The sequence below is a fragment of the Procambarus clarkii genome, chromosome 30 (genome assembly GCF_040958095.1).
Source record: "Procambarus clarkii isolate CNS0578487 chromosome 30, FALCON_Pclarkii_2.0, whole genome shotgun sequence".
Taxonomy (NCBI): domain Eukaryota; kingdom Metazoa; phylum Arthropoda; class Malacostraca; order Decapoda; family Cambaridae; genus Procambarus; species Procambarus clarkii.
Window position 1 is genome coordinate 9,975,524 of NC_091179.1, and position 17,254 is coordinate 9,992,777.

Here is a 17,254-nt window from a genome sequence, read left to right on the forward strand (position 1 = left end):
GCCCGAGATGCCCAGTGCCTGAGAGCCAGAGATGCTCAGTGCCTGAGAACCCGAGATGCCCAGTGCCTGAGAGCCCGAGATGCCCAGTGCCTGAGAGCCCGAGATGCCCAGTGCCTGAGAGCCCGAAATGCCCAGTGCCTGAGAGCCCGAGATGCCCAGTGCCTGGAGGCGCGAGATGCCCAGTGCCTGAGAGCCCGAGATGCCCAGTGCCTGAGAGCCCGAGATGTCCAGTGCCTGAGAGCCAGAGATGCCCAGTGCCTGAGAGCACGAGATGCCCAGTGCCTGAGAGCCCGAGATGCCCAGTGCCTGAGAGCCCGAGATGCCCAGTGCCAGAGAGCCCGAGATGCCCGGTGCCTGAGAGCCCGAGATGCCCAGTGCCTGAGAGCCCGAGATGCCCAGTGCCTGAGAGCCAGAGATGCCCAGTGCCTGAGAGTCCGAGATACCCAGTGCCTGAGAGCCCGAGATGCCCAGTGCCAGAGAGCCCGAGATGCCCGGTGCCTGAGAGCCCGAGATGCCCAGTGCCTGAGAGCCCGAGATGCCCAGTGCTTGAGAGCCAGAGATGCCCAGTGCCTGAGAGCCCGAGATGCCCAGTGCCTGGAGGCGCGAGATGCCCAGTGCCTGAGAGCCCGAGATGCCCAGTGCCTGAGAGCCCGAGATGCCCAGTGCCTGGGGGCCCGAGATGCCCAGTGCCTGAGAGCCCGAGATGCCCAGTGCCTGGGGGCCCGAGATGACCAGCGCCTGCGAACCCGAGATGCCCAGTGCCTGAGAGCCAGAGATGCTCAGTGCCTGAGAGCCCGAGATGCCCAGTGCCTGAGAGCCCGAGATGCCCAGTGCCTGAGAGCCCGAGATGCCCAGTGCCTGAGAGCCCGAGATGCCCAGTGCCTGGAGGCGCGAGATGCCCAGTGCCTGAGAGCCCGAGATGCCCAGTGCCTGAGAGCCCGAGATGTCCAGTGCCTGAGAGCCAGAGATGCCCAGTGCCTGAGAGCACGAGATGCCCAGTGCCTGAGAGCCCGAGATGCCCAGTGCCTGAGAGCCCGAGATGCCCAGTGCCAGAGAGCCCGAGATGCCCGGTGCCTGAGAGCCCGAGATGCCCAGTGCCTGAGAGCCCGAGATGCCGAGTGCCTGAGAGCTAGAGATGCCCAGTGCCTGAGAGCCCGAGATGCCGAGTGCCTGAGAGCCCGAGATGCCCAGTGCCTGGGAGCCCGAGATGCCCAGTGCCTGAGAGCCCGAGATGCCCAGTGCCTGAGAGCCCGAGATGCCCAGTGCCTGGGGGCCCGAGATGCCCAGTGCCTGAGAGCCCGAGATGCCCAGTGCCTGGGGGCCCGAGATGCCCAGCGCCTGCGAACCCGAGATGCCCAGTGCCTGAGAGCCCGAGATGCCCAGTGCCGGAGAGCCCAAGATACCCTGTGCCTGAGAGCCCGAGATACCCAGTGCCTGAGAGCCAGAGATGCCCAGTGCCTGAGAGCCCGAGATGCCGAGTGCCTGAGAGCCCGAGATGTCCAGTGCCTGAGAGCCCGAGATGCCCAGTGCCTGAGAGCCAGAGATGCCCAGTGCCTGAGAGCCAGAGATGCCCTGTGCCTGAGAGCCAGAGATGCCCAGTGCCTGAGAGCCAGAGATGCCCAGTGCCTGAGAGCCAGAGATGCCCTGTGCCTGAGAGCCAGAGATGCCCAGTGCCTGAGAGCCCGAGATGCCCAGTGCCTGCGACTGTGTCTGTACTCTGACGTCCTAAGTACAGCCGAAGGAGTCTGCAGTAGTCAGTATAACAACACAACGGATCTCAATTATGTTGGCACAGAGAGGAGAAAATGATGGAGGGATCAGGAGCAGAACAGCCTTTACTGACACAGTCAACACTCAACTCAATAAAGTCCTCATGTGACTAACTACTTACAATCAATAAACAACGTATGACATAGTGAAAATGAGTTATACAAATCAAATTGTAGTAAGAATAACAATAACAATTCAGTTGAATAACAACTGACAGCAGATCAGAAGGGAACTTCCTCAGTGTTCCTGCTGACAACACACTTAATGTAAATTGCAATTGAAAGATATAAAAAGTTACAACAACTCAAGACATACTCCTGGCATACTCCAAGGCATACTCCCCTCCTGTCAGGGAGCACCTAACAGCTGGGTGGACAGCGCTTCGGATTCGTAGTCCTGAGGTTCCGGGTTCGATCCCCGGCGAAGGCGGAGACAAATGGGCAATGTTTCTTTCACCCTGATGCACCTGTTTCCTAGCAGTAAATAGGAACCTGGGAGTTAGACAGCTTTTACGGAACTGCTTCCTGGGAAGAGTGTGTGTGTGTGTGACAAATAACATTAGTTAGTAGTAAGTAACGGTTGGTTGACAGTTGAGAGGCGGGCCGAAAGAGCAAAGCTCAACCCCCCGCAAGCACAACTAGGTGAATACAACTAGGTGAACACACACACACGCAGGGGAACTGAGAGGGTGGACAAAGAGAAACTATCTAACACGGGTGGAACACACAAGATGACACAGGTGGAAACTTAGTGCCCAAATGAGCCAAAGAGACATTTAGAAAGAATTTCTTCTGTGTCAGAGTAGTTAACAAATGGAATGTATTAAGCTGCAATGTGATGGAGACAGACTCCATACACAGATTCAAAAGAAAATTTGATTGAGCCGAATAGGTTCAGGAATCTGTACACCAGTTAATTGACAGTTGAAAGGCAGGACCAAAGAGCCCAAGCTCAACCCCCGCCCGCACAACTAGGTGAGTACAACTTGGTGAGTTCACACACACCTCCACACAAAGGGTGCCTGGTGGCTGAGTAGATAGCACTCAGGACTCGTAATCCTGGGGACCGGGGTTCGATCCTCGGCGATGGCAAGGACAAATGAGGCAGAGCTTCTTTCACCCTGATGCGCCTGTTATATAGCAATAAATAGGTACCTTGGAGTCAGACAGCTGTTCCGGGCTGCTTCCTCTGTGTGTGTGTGTGTGTGTGTGTGTGTGTGTGTGTGTGTGTGTGTGTGTACTCACCAATTTATACTCACCTATTTGTGCTTGCGGGGGTTGAACTTTGGCTCTTTGGTCCCGCCTCTCAACTGTCAACCAACCGGTGTACAGAGTCCTGAACTTACTGGGCTCTATCATATCTACATTTAAAACTGTGTATGGAGTCAGCCTCCACCACATCACTGCCCAGTGCATTCCACCTGTTAACTACTCTGACATTGAAAAAGTAACGTCCCTATGGCTCATGTGGGTACTCAGTCTCCACCTGTGTCCCCTTGTTCGCGTCCCACCAGTGTTGAATAGTTTATCCTTGTCTACCCTGTCAATTCCCCTGAGGAATTTGTAGGTAGTGATCATGTCTCCCCTCACTCTTCTGTCTTCCAGTGTCGTAAGGTGCATTTTCCGCAGCCTTTCCTCGTAACTCATGCCTCTAAGTACTGGGACTAGTCTAGTAGCACACCTTTGGACTTTTTCCAGCTTCGTCTTGTGCTTGACAAGGTACGGGCTCCATGCTGGGGCCGCATACTCCAGGATTGCTCTTACGTATGTGGTGTACAAGATTCTGAATGATTCCTTACACAGGTTCCTGAACGCTGTTCTGATGTTAGCCAGCCTTGCATATGCCGCAGACGTAATTCTTTTTATGTGGGCTTCAGGAGACAGGTTTGGTGTGATATCAATTCCCAGATATTTCTCTCTTTCCGTTTCATTAAGTACTTCATCTCCTATTCTGTATCCTGTGCCTGGCCTCCTGTTTCCACCGCCTAGTTTCATTACTTTGTATATACTCGGGTTAAACTTTAGCAGCCATTTGTTGGACCATTCATTCAGTATGTCTAGGTCGCCCTGTAGCCTCCTATTATCATCCTCTGTTTCAATCCTCCTCATAATTTTTGCATCATCAGCAAACATTGAGAGAATCGAGTCTATACCCTCTGGGAGATCACACACACGTGTGTGTGTGTGTGTGTGTGTGTGTGTGTGTGTGTGTGTGAGTGTGTGTGTGTGTGTGTGTGTGTGTGTGTGTGTGTGTGTGTGTGTGTGTGTGTGTGTGTGTGTGTGTGTGTGTGTGTGTGTGTGTGTGTTAAAAAAAATATCGTTGATTGATTGACAGTTGAGAGACTGGCCGAAAGAGCAGAGCTCAACCCCCGCAAGCACAACTAGGTGAATACACACATAATTTTATAATAATTTTTGCATCATAACACACACACACACACACACACACACACACACACACACACACACACACACACACACACACACACACACACACACACATCAGGAAGCGGGAGTGGCACACTCCCACTTCCGCTCCCACACTCCCGTCAGGAAGCTTCCTGACACACAGTGTCAGGAAGCAAAAATGGCCAGCAGGCGGGAATGGAGGAAGTACAGAAGACAAAGGGCAGAGGACAACAGGATCAGATACAACAGAGCTAGGAACGATTACATTAACATAAGACGAACATCGGAAAGGGACTATGAGAACGATATTGCAATCAAAGCGAAAAAACAACTTTAGTTACTACACAGTCATATAAGAAGAAAAATGTCGGTGAACGACCAAGTGACAAGACTAAGGAAGACAGAGGGGGCATATACTGAAAGTGACAAGGAAATCTGCGAGGCACTGAATGCCAGTTTCCATGGAGCGTTCACTACCGAGCCTGAGCAGCTCCCATTGTTGGAAGGGGTTACCCTAGATGAAAGACTATCAGATATAGAGGTGACAGCAGAGGAGGTAATGAAACAGTTGAGAACTCTAGATGCAACTAAAGCAGTTGGACCAGACAAAGTATCACCGTGGATACTAAAAGAACCAGCGCAGGCCCTCAGCGTGCCTCTGGCAATGATCTTTAATGAGTCACTTATGTCGGGAGAATTGCCCAGTTGCTGGAAGAAGGCAAATGTCGTGCCGATCTTCAAGAAAGGCGATAGGGATGAGGCATTTAACTATAGACCTGTATCACTGACAAGCATCCTCTGTAAAATACTGGAAAGAATAATTAGGCTACGACTGGTTGCACACCTGGAGAACATTAGGTTTGTGAACAAACATCAACATGGGTTCTGGACAGGGAAATCGTGCCTAACAAACCTTCTGGAATTCTATGATAAAATAACGAGGATAAGACAGGACAGAGATGGTTGGGCAGACTGCATATTTCTGGACTGCCAAAAAGCCTTTGATACAGTACCGCACATGAGACTGCTGTTCAAACTCGAAAGGCAGGTGGGGGTGGTGGGAAAGGTCCTAGCATGGATAAGGAACTACCTAACAGGAAGGAGCCAAAGAGTTACGGTAAGGGGCGAGAAGTCGGACTGGCGAACAGTAACAAGTGGAGTACCACAAGGATCGGTGCTGGGACCAATTCTATTTCTTGTATATGTTAACGACATATTTACAGGCGTAGAGTCCTACATGTCGATGTTTGCGGATGACGCAAAGTTGATGATAAGAGTTGTGACAGATGAGGATTGCAGGATTCTCCAAGAGGACCTGAACAGGTTGCAGAGATGGTCAGAGAAATGGCTACTGGAATTCAACACGGGCAAATGTAAAGTTATGGAAATAGGACTACGAGATAGGAGACCAAAGGGACAGTACACAATGAAGGGGAACAGCCTACCTGTGACGACGCGCGAAAGAGACCTGGGTGTGGATGTAACACCTAATCTATCTCCTGAGGCACATATAAATAGGATAACGACAGCAGCGTACTCTACACTGGCAAAAGTTAGAACATCATTCAGAAACCTAAGTAAGGAGGCATTTAGAGCGCTTTACACTGCCTACGTGAGGCCAGTCTTAGAGTATGCCGCCTCATCATGGAGTCCCCATCTGAAGAAGCATATAATGAAACTGGAAAAGGTTCAGAGGTTTGCAACGAGACTCGTCCCAGAGCTACGAGGGATGGGGTATGAGGAGCGCCTGAGGGAACTGTGCCTTACGACACTAGAAAGAAGAAGGGAGAGAGGGGACATGATAGAACGTACGTTATATACGTTAGGTCAGGGTAGGTAAGTTACATCAGGTCGGCTAAGGTATGTAAGGCAAGTTACGTAAATAAGATATATTAGATATGTTACACAGAAAGAGGAGGTATTTTTTTGTGACATAATAAATGTTAAAAACAAGTTTTGACTGTAAATGTCTTAGTGGAACTGTTACTACTACATAAAAGATAGTTGTTTTACTTATTTATACACGACCAATAGGTTTATTAGTACATAAAGTTGCGCATGTTTTGTTTGATATATTACTTAAAGTTGTTTGCCACTACCTAATGACATCTCTTAAAAAGTTTTATTACTACATAAAAAGTAATTATATGTTTAGAAATACGAAAAAAGAAACAATTGACTGTTTATTTATTGAATGAAGAGCAATGTTTGTTACACCGAGAGTTTTAATTAATGCACAAAGAAGTTCTAAAGAGTAATTCTTTTATATAAAGAAGGTTTAAAGAGTGCAAATGTTAATTAAGTTATATTGAAAAGTATTATTGTTGTCTTAAAGAGATTCTTTAATGCACGAAGATGTGTTAGAATGTTTCTTTAATGCAAGAAGGTGAGAAGAAATAGTAATTTGGATAGAAATTTACTTTGATGAATCTGAGAATAGCCTTGATGACTCTGAGTGTGACTTTGATAACTCTGAGAATAACGTTTGATGACTTGAATAGTATTTTGGCGTCTTTGATATTATCTTTGATGACTCTGGGAATAACTTTTGATTTATATATTTTTTTTTTATTTATTTATATATATACAAGAAGGTACATTGGGATTGCGAGGATACATAATATGGTAATTACAATCTTGTAAAGCCACTAGTACGCGCAGCGTTTCGGGCAGAAACGATGGTATTAATAGTATTCTTAATGTCTTTGAGTGTGTCCTTGGAAAATAAAGATGACATGAGAGTATCATCTGATGCCCAAAGATGTTTCTGAGAGCAACTTTAGTTTATAAAATATTATGAGTAAATTACCTGGTTGATACCTGGTTGATGGGGTTCTGGGAGTTCTTCTACTCCCCAAGCCCGGCCCGAGGCCAGGCTCGACTTGTGAGAGTTTGGTCCACCAGGCTGTTGCTTGGAGCGGCCCGCAGGGCCACGTACCCACCACAGCCCGGCTGATCCGGAACTTCTCTTAGAAAACCGTCCAGTTTTCTCTTGAAGATGTCCACGGTTGTTCCGGCAATATTTCTTATGCTCGCTGGGAGGACGTTGAACAACCGCGGACCCCTGATGTTTATACAGTGCTCTCTGATTGTGCCTATGGCACCTCTGCTCTTCACAGGTTCAATCTTGCATTTTCTTCCATATCGTTCACTCCAGTACGTTGTTATTTTACTGTGTAGATTTGGGACCTGACCCTCCAGTATTTTCCATGTGTATATTATTTGGTATCTCTCTCGTCTCCTTTCTAGAGAGTACATTTGGAGAGCTTTGAGACGATCCCAATAATTTAGGTGTTTTATCGCGTCTATGCGTGCCGTATATGTTCTCTGTATTCCCTCTATTTCAGCAATCTCTCCTGCTCTGAAGGGGGAAGTGAGTACTGAGCAGTACTCGAGACGGGACAACACAAGTGACTTGAAGAGTACAACCATTGTGATGGGATCCCTGGATTTGAAAGTTCTCGTAATCCATCCGATCATTTTTCTGGCTGACGCGATATTTGCTTGGTTATGCTCCCTAAACGTTAGATCGTCGGACATCATTATTCCCAAATCCTTGACATGCTGTTTTTCTACTATGGGAAGATTCGATTGTGTTTTGTACCCTGTATTATGTTTCAGATCCTCATTTTTGCCGTACCTGAGTACCTGAAATTTATCACTGTTAAACATCATGTTATTTTCTGCTGCCCAATCAAAAACTTTGTTGACATCTGCTTGTAGTTTTTCAATGTCTTCAGCAGAGGTAATTTTCATGCTGATTTTTGTGTCATCTGCAAAGGACGACACGAAGCTGTGGCGTGTATTTTTGTCTATATCAGATATGAGAATAAGGAACAGTAGCGGTGCAAGGACTGTACCTTGAGGTACAGAGCTTTTAACATCACTTGGACTCGATTTTATCTGATTGACTGTTACTCTTTGTGTTCTGTTCGACAGGAAATTGAGTATCCAGCGTCCTACTTTTCCAGTTATTCCCATTGACCTCATTTTGTGAGCTATCACCCCATGGTCACATTTGTCGAACGCCTTTGCAAAGTCTGTGTATACAACATCTGCATTTTGCTTTTCTTCTAGGGCTTCTGTGATTTTGTCATAGTGGTTGAGTAACTGTGACAGACAGGATCTTCCCGCTCTAAATCCATGTTGTCCTGGATTGTGCAATTCATTGTTTTCCATAAAACTAGAAATTTGATTCCTAATCACTCTTTCAAACACTTTTATTATGTGTGATGTTAGTGCAACTGGCCTATAATTTTTTGCCAAGGCTTTACTCCCCCCCCTTGTGCAACGGAGCTATATCTGCAGATTTAAGTGCTGCTGGTATCTCCCCTGTATCCAGGCTCTTTCTCCATATTACGCTGAGTGCTCTCGCTACTGGTACTTTACATTTCTTTATGAATATTGAATTCCATGAGTCAGGCCCAGGAGCTGAGTGCATAGGCATATTATCAATTTCTCTTTCAAAGTCTTCCGAGTTTGTGGTAATATCCGTTATATTATCTGCAGCTTGAATGTCATTCATAAAGAAGCTGTCTGGGTCATCAACTTTCATGTTGTTTATTGGTGTGTTTACCTTTGACTGTTTCTCGAACTCAACGAAGCATAATGGTTATCTTGAGATGATTTCGGGGCTTTAGTGTCCCCGTGGCCCGGTCCTCGACCAGGCCTCCACCCCTAGGAAGCAGCCCGTGACAGCTGACTAACACCCAGGTACCTATTTTTACTGCTAGGTAACAGGGGCATAGGGTGAAAGAAACTTTTGCCCATTGTTTCTCGCCAGCGCCTGGGATTGAACCCAGGACCACAGGATCACAAGTCCAGTGTGCTGTCCGCTCAGCCGACTGGCTCCCTGTCGGTCGGGTAGTTAAGAAAAGAAAGGTAGTTAGTTAAGTTAAGGTGGTAGGGTGGTAGGTTTAAGGTGGTAGGTGGTAGGGTTAATTTAAAGGTGGTAGTTAAGAAAAAGGGTGAAAGAAGCAGCCCGTCCTCCAAACAGACCCAAAAGTGATTCCATGCACCCGCCAAATCCCCTGTTTATGAATGAAAAACGGTTTACACACGACTCACAACTGATGAAGTTCGAACACTTCCGGAACAAGTGCTTCACTGACGAATTTTGTTCGAACCACAACGCTGTAAATGCTCCAGCCCGTCCTCCAAACAAAGATCCAAAAGTGATTCCATCCACCCGCCAAACCCCCTGTTTATGAATGAAAAGCGGTTTACACACGACTCACAACTGATTTCGTTCGAACACTTCCGGAACAAGTGCTTCACTGACGAGTTTTGTTCGAACCACATCGCTATAAACAGCCTGTCCTCCAAACAAAGATCCAAAAATGATTCCATGCACCCGCCAAACCCCCTGTTTATGAATGAAAAGCGGTTTACACACGACTCACAACTGCTGACGTTCGAACATATCCGGAACAAGTGCTTCACTGACGAATTTTGTTCGAATCACAACGCTATAAATGCTTCACCCCACGTACTACAAATGCAAATAATCGCCAACCGAACCTAAATACCTAACCTAACCTAGCCTATGCCTATATATGCACAATATGCTAATATATTATAATATTAATTTATATTTGAGAAAATTCCCGTTTTGAATGAACAGCATGTTAAAATTTATGAATGCGTCTGTGGGGTCGACCGCTGGATGTAATGGACTTGAGTCGAGGACGGGTTGAAATGCTTCACCTACGTACTACAAATACAAATAATCGTCAACAGAACCTAAACACCTAACCTGACCTATGCCTTTATATGCACAATATGCTAATATATTATAATATTAATTTATATTTGAGAAAATTCCATTTTTGAATGAACAGCATGTTAAAATTTATGAATGCGTCTGTGGGGTCGACCGCTGGATGTAATGGACTTGAGTCGAGGACGGGTTGAAAGAAGTTACACTTGACTATTTTTCTTACTCCGTGAAGAATAATTTAGTTAAGAACAGTGTTGAAAGATTCCTATTTTTTTTGGACTGAAAGAAGGATAATAATAGTTGCGAATGTGTTGAGAGAAATTACACTTGACTATTTTCAGTTTAGAGAAATGTTATTTTAGTTAAGAAATTGTGAAAAAACGATACCTTAAACTAATCTAAGTTGAGATAAGTGTTATCTTAGTTAAGAATGGTGTTGCTAAGATATATATTAAGTTCATAAAGACACGACAACAACATTGACATAGTTGTGGAAAAAATCAATTTCGGTAAATGGATAAATAAATACTTTGTAACTAAATAATTTGTCAAAAACTAAATAATTTGAAAACTAAATAATTTGTAATAAATAACTTTTAAATGGATAAATAAATTTGTAAATAACTAAATACATGACTAAATAAATACTTTGTAGTAACTTATTGATCATCAATAATACGATTGATAATATATAACTATGAATTATTTTGTATGACAGAAACAATCGTATATTTAATTTTAAAGAAACGAGAAGATGTAAGAGAATGCGATGAACACAATGAACATGATAGAAATATGAATTGAACTTGCAAAGATCATGAAAACATAAAAAAAATATATAGAGCATATGCTGTGAACATGGAGAGAACACACACACATATACGGTAAGATTATTGGTAGTAGCCACATTTCAAATTCTTGCGAGGCAGAGTTGAGAATGGATCTGGAGGGAGGTGAGATTTGGGTGGAGTTGGGGTAAGGGAAAGATGTAGGGGTGAGGGAAGGGAAAGGGAAGATAAGGGGTGAGGGAAGGGAAGGGGAAGATAAGGGAGTGAGGGAAGATAAGGGGGGGTGAGGGAGATAAGAATTAGGATGGGGAGAGGGGAAATGGAGGGAGAGGGGAGGGGGGGAGATAAGGTGTGTTTGACAGTGTGATAATTAGCTGGTAGTTGATGATTTACACAGGTGTGAAGGAGCGGCTGTGACTTTTGTTTACTCTGATAAAGGTAATAAGCGGGGAGTGGGTCTGATGTTCTGGAATATCTAAGTTTAATGAATATTGAACTAAGGCGGAGGACGGAAGCTGAAACTCGGTAACTGCCTTGATTTTATTTACCGAGTCGGAAATACAATGGTGTTAAATTTCAGGTAAACTAGACACTAATGAGGTTACGAGAGTGATCTAAGGCGGGGACAGGAGTTGGAGCTCGATAACTTTATTTTCTTTTATTACTATGTCTGAATTATTACTATTTTAAATCTCGAGAAAATTGATCTGATAACAGCGGAGTAGTTCCAATGAACTAAGGTGGAAGACAGGAGCTGAAACGTGGTAACTCTATTGTTGTATTTTACTACGTCCGAAATACAGGGGTTTTAAATTTTAGTCAAATTGATCAGTTATTAACAATGTTGTACGAATGAAGTAAGGCGGAGACAAGAGCTGGAGCACGGTAACTTCCTTGATCTTATTTACTATGTACGAAATACAGCAGTTTTAAATTTCAGGGAAATTGGACTGATAGTAGCGAGTTAACTAAGGCAGAGAATAGGAGCAAGAACTCGGTAACTATTTTCTTTTCTTACTACGTCTGAAATATGACTTTTAAATTTGGCGACTAGTAGCGAAACTACACTTATTAACGTATAGAGCCGGGTCCAAGAACTAACTTCTGATACTATGAATTACTTTGTCAAAACATAAATTTAAGTCCGTAGAGTTTATTTTCTCATAAAGATCTCTTTAATTCCGCAGGTCATCTTTCCGCAGGTCATCTCTTATCTTGAGATGATTTCGATGATTTCGCTTAGCGTCCCCGCGGCCCGGTCCTCGAACAGGATTCCTTTTTGTTACACACCCCCAGGAAGCAGTCAGTAGCACCAGTCTAACTCCCAGGTACCTATTTACTGCTAGGTAACAAGGGCATCAGGGTGAAAGAATATCTGCCCATTTGTTTCTGTCTCCACCGGGGATCGAACCCGGAAACTCAGGACTACGAATCCGAAGTGCTGTCAACTCAGCTATCAGGCCTAAGTAAAACTGAAAATAAATAGAACCGGGTCCAAAAACATAGGATACTGTGAATTACTTAAGAAACTGCTAATGGACGTATTCTCTGAAAATGGGAACTCTTTAATACTGTAGGTGTAAGAAAAACCTCGAAAATATTTTGTTTATTTTTCTCCATAAGAATTCTTTAACAAACTCCTAATAAACTATTTCACAAAAAATTACCTTGATACGATTTCCTACAACGGGACTCTCGTTTTTAGAGTAGTTAACAAATGGAATATACTAGGAAGTGATGTGATGGAGGCCGGCAGACTCCATACACAGTTTCAAATGTAAATATAATAGAGCCAGGAGGCCTGGAGGAACCAGGAGGCCTGGTCGACGACCGGGCCGCGGGGACGCTAAGCCCCGGAAGCACCTCAAGGTAAGGAGCCCAGTAAGCTCAGGAATCTGTACACCAGTTGAATGACAGTTGAGAGGCAGGACCAAAGAGCCAAAGCTCAACCCCACCGCAAGCACAATTAGGTGAGTACACATTTCTCCGTCATGCGTGAGAAAGATTAGGTTACTTAAGGAAAATTGACGGGAGAAAAACAGGGAAATATTCGAAGGTCAAATACTTGATACTTTCTGTTCATACCAATACGCTTTTACAGAAAAACGCATTTAATAACCAGATTATCACCAAGGCACTAAGAGCTCGGTTTCAAAGTAAAGTACAACATTGATTTGACATGACCTCTTTGACCCACTGCAGCCTCACTAAGACTCCTCATACGTCAATTCACTTCAGTCTATTCGCCAACAATTTCTCTCAACAAATGTCAAATCTTGTGTGAGACTCACCTCTGGAAAAATCCTGCGTCAAGAGGAAAATAACACTACAGACGTTCTGGGTGAGAGAGCGCGTGCGTTCCCCTCACGTGACGACGGTAAACTGTGTGTTGAAGGTCTCCTGGGCCAGTCCTGGCTGGCCCCTCGTGGTTGCCAGAATAACCCGGAGCTGACAACATAAACACTGCTGTGGGAACTGCATCCTGCTGAGTACAATACAATATGTTTCCTACTATGCAAGGACCGGCTTGCCTAATAAGCAAACTTTTCCTGAAGTTATATATTTTTTTATTTTTTCTCATAAAATGATAAAGCTTTCCGTCACATTATTTATTAATTTTAGTTAAAATTAAGGTACAAATATGACCAAGCCTAACCTATCTTCCCTAACTTAACCTACGGTAAACTAATATAAACTAACATAACTAAGTCAGGAAATCATGTTCTTTATATTGTACATTAATATTTACATAAATAAAGCAATTGGAAACAAATTTTTGAAAATAACCAAAATCACTCTGCCTATTAGGCAATCGGGCTATGCATACTAGTCCGAGTAGTGCGTTCTGGCTATTAGGTACGACATATATATGAAATAGAAGCATGTAGTATTTTAGCCACTTATAAACCTTAATTGATCTGCAACTGCATAGACTGCACTGGTAATGCCCCGTCCACACATACTGGCACCGTCCACACATACTGGCCCCGTCTACACATACTGGCCCGTCCACACATACTGGCACCGTCCACACATACTGGCACCGTCCACACATACTGGCCCCGTCTACACATACTAGCACCGTCCACACATACTAGCACCGTCCACACATACTGGCCCCGTCCACACATACTGGCCCCGTCCACACATACTAGCACCGTCCACACATACTGGCCCCGTCCACACATACTGGCACCGTCCACACATACTGGCACCGTCCACACATACTGGCCCCGTCCACACATACTGGCCCCGTCCACACATACTGGCCCCGTCCACACATACTGGCCCCGTCCACACATACTGGCCCCGTCCACACATACTGGCACCGTCCACACATACTGGCACCGTCCACACATACTGGCCCCGTCCACACATACTGGCCCCGTCCACACATACTGGCACCGTCCACACATACTGGCCCCGTCCACACATACTGGCACCGTCCACACATACTAGCACCGTCCACACATACTGGCCCCGTCCACACATACTAGCACCGTCCACACATACTAGCACCGTCCACACACACTGGCACCGTCCACACACACTGGCACCGTCCACACATACTGGCACCGTCCACACATACTGGCACCGTCCACACACACTGGCACCGTCCACACATACTAGCACCGTCCACACATACTAGCACCGTCCACACACACTGGCACCGTCCACACATACTAGCACCGTCCACACATACTGGCCCCGTCCACACATACTGGCCCTGTCCACACACACTGGCACCGTCCACACATACTGGCCCCGTCCACACATACTGGCACCGTCCACACATACTAGCACCGTCCACACATACTGGCACCGTCCACACATACTGGCACCGTCCACACATACTGGCACCGTCCACACATACTGGCACCGTCCACACACACTGGCACCGTCCACACATACTAGCACCGTCCACACATACTGGCCCCGTCCACACATACTGGCCCCGTCCACACACACTGGCACCGTCCACACATACTGGCCCCGTCCACACACACTGGCACCGTCCACACATACTAGCACCGTCCACACACACTGGCACCGTCCACACACACTGGCACCGTCCACACATACTGGCACCGTCCACACATACTGGCACCGTCCACACATACTAGCACCGTCCACACATACTGGCACCGTCCACACACACTGGCACCGTCCACACATACTGGCACCGTCCACACATACTGGCACCGTCCACACATACTGGCCCCGTCCACACATACTGGCACCGTCCACACATACTAGCACCGTCCACACATACTGGCACCGTCCACACATACTGGCACCGTCCACACATACTGGCACCGTCCACACATACTGGCACCGTCCACACACACTGGCACCGTCCACACATACTAGCACCGTCCACACATACTGGCCCCGTCCACACATACTGGCCCCGTCCACACACACTGGCACCGTCCACACATACTGGCCCCGTCCACACACACTGGCACCGTCCACACATACTAGCACCGTCCACACACACTGGCACCGTCCACACACACTGGCACCGTCCACACATACTGGCACCGTCCACACATACTGGCACCGTCCACACATACTAGCACCGTCCACACATACTGGCACCGTCCACACTTACTAGCACCGTCCACACATACTAGCACCGTCCACACATACTGGCACCGTCCACACTTACTAGCACCGTCCACACATACTGGCACCGTCCACACTTACTAGCACCGTCCACACATACTGGCACCGTCCACACTTACTAGCACCGTCCACACATACTGGCACCGTCCACACTTACTAGCACCGTCCACACATACTAGCACCGTCCACACATACTGGCACCGTCCACACTTACTAGCACCGTCCACACATACCTTTAAACTCATAAACAAGACGGTTAAGTAATTTGACACTTCGCTATAACCTAAGAACTAACATTAAGAATGACTGCGTTGTCCGAACTATGAACTGTACAAGTATTAAAGACATGTATATCATAGAGACTCCTCAGTGTAATATTATTTTCACGTCTGTAAGTTTGAACCTTGTGAGTGTGTGAGTCTTTGAGCTTGTGAATCCATGAGTGTGAGTTTTGTGAATCTTTTGAGTCTCAGTGTTGGACGCACTTGGTCGCACACAGCTCTCAACTCTGCAACATTTGTCAACAGCAGCGTCAAAGTGCTCGCGGATGTGCATGTTGGCCAAGCGTGACTAGACCCCGACGACCAGACCGTCTTGAGCACCGGTGATGTGCACACGTTCACGCTTGACAGCTAGCTCCTGGCCAGTAGATATTATATATCTTCACAATAAAACGAAGAAAAGGCCAAAGCTGTTTATACTGCATTCCTCACCACTACCAGAGAGCTACAACCCACAACCACAACAACACGTAATATGAGTCCATGAGTTTTGTGAGTCCGCGAGTCTATGAGTGTGAGTTCTGTGAGTATGTCTTGTGAGTCTACCAGCTTTTGAGTCTGAAGCTTGTGAGTGAGTTTTGTGAGTATGTATATGAATCTTGTGAGTCTGTGGGTATTATGAGTGAGTTTTATCGTCCTCCCTTATTACAGCATCTGTAGAAAAAAGGACTGATATTAAGGCATATTTCAGACTTCTCAGATCTTACATTTTTAACTTCTTACTGGCTACTGTATACAACTCTAGAACATTATAGATATAAAGGTTTATGAAGATGCTGAACAAGCTCCGACCTACAGACCAGGGCTGTTGAAAAAGCCAGCCTTGTAAATGCAACAAATCTAGAAGTCATATACGGCTTTTATTGATTGGCATGTTTCGAAATTGGTATTAGAAGCATTAGGCTCATTAAAAAAAAGTAAAAAAAAAATGTTAATTGGAAGGTCAGTCTGCAAAGATTTATAGAGCATTTTCAACCTTGTAAGTTTGGAGAAATGGTATTTTTTTTAAACATTGAAAAGTAATCATTTAATCTTGAAAAGGTAACCTGAAAAAGTTATTTTTAAACTCTTTAAGGTTAACTTCTCAAGGTAATCTTTTAACCTTGAAAAGTTAACCTTAAAAAGTTTTTAAACCTCTGAAAAGTGGAGTATTTTCAACTTTGAAAGATGAGTCCGGAGCAGCGGTCCGTAGTGTGGGGGAGCGAGAGGCCGCTCTGGGGTGCAAGGTTTGCTTCGCTTTACTGTGTGTGAGTGTAGTCACCTAGTTGTTTTTCACATATTTGTTTTTTCACTTAGTTGTGCTTTGCGGGGGTTGAGTTCTGCTCTTCCGGCCCACCTCTCAACTGTCAATCAACTGTTACTAATATTTTTTTCACACACACACACACACACACACACACACACACACACACACACACACACACACACACACACACACACACACACACACACACACACACACACACACACACACACACACACACACACACACACACACCGAACCTGCCCCATCCTCTGGCAGTCCCCCACTAAGTACCCACCTAGGGCACCCTCCCCACACCCACCCCCCTCCTCTCACTCACCGCTCTCCCCAGGACCTCCCTTCTCCCCCATCCCCCAAGCCCTCTCTTCTCCCACATGCCTTCCCGTCTCTCCCAC

The 17,254-nt window shown here is 45.9% G+C and overlaps 2 protein-coding genes across 3 annotated transcripts in view; both read right to left on the minus strand.

The window, feature by feature from the left end:
• Positions 1-15,869, minus strand: part of LOC138369893 (streptococcal hemagglutinin-like) — a 16,283-nt gene extending 414 nt beyond the window's left edge. Inside the window, exons 1-3 of the mRNA XM_069333640.1 lie at positions 15,800-15,869; positions 15,610-15,641; positions 1-1,725 (exon numbers count right to left, since the gene is read on the minus strand). The exon at positions 1-1,725 is cut by the window's left edge and continues 414 nt beyond it. Coding sequence (XP_069189741.1) covers positions 1-1,725; positions 15,610-15,641; positions 15,800-15,869 — 1,827 coding nt within the window. The remainder of the gene's footprint in view (positions 1,726-15,609; positions 15,642-15,799) is intronic.
• Positions 1-17,254, minus strand: part of LOC123765528 (uncharacterized) — a 147,648-nt gene that overhangs the window by 86,447 nt on the left and 43,947 nt on the right. The window contains exon 1 of one of the 2 annotated variants that reach the window (XM_045754182.2): positions 12,977-13,132. The exons of the other annotated variant lie outside the window; for it this stretch is intronic. The gene's annotated coding sequence lies outside the window, so the exon portion shown is untranslated. Of the gene's footprint in view, positions 1-12,976; positions 13,133-17,254 lie in introns of those variants that run through there. 2 annotated transcript variants of the gene reach the window in all.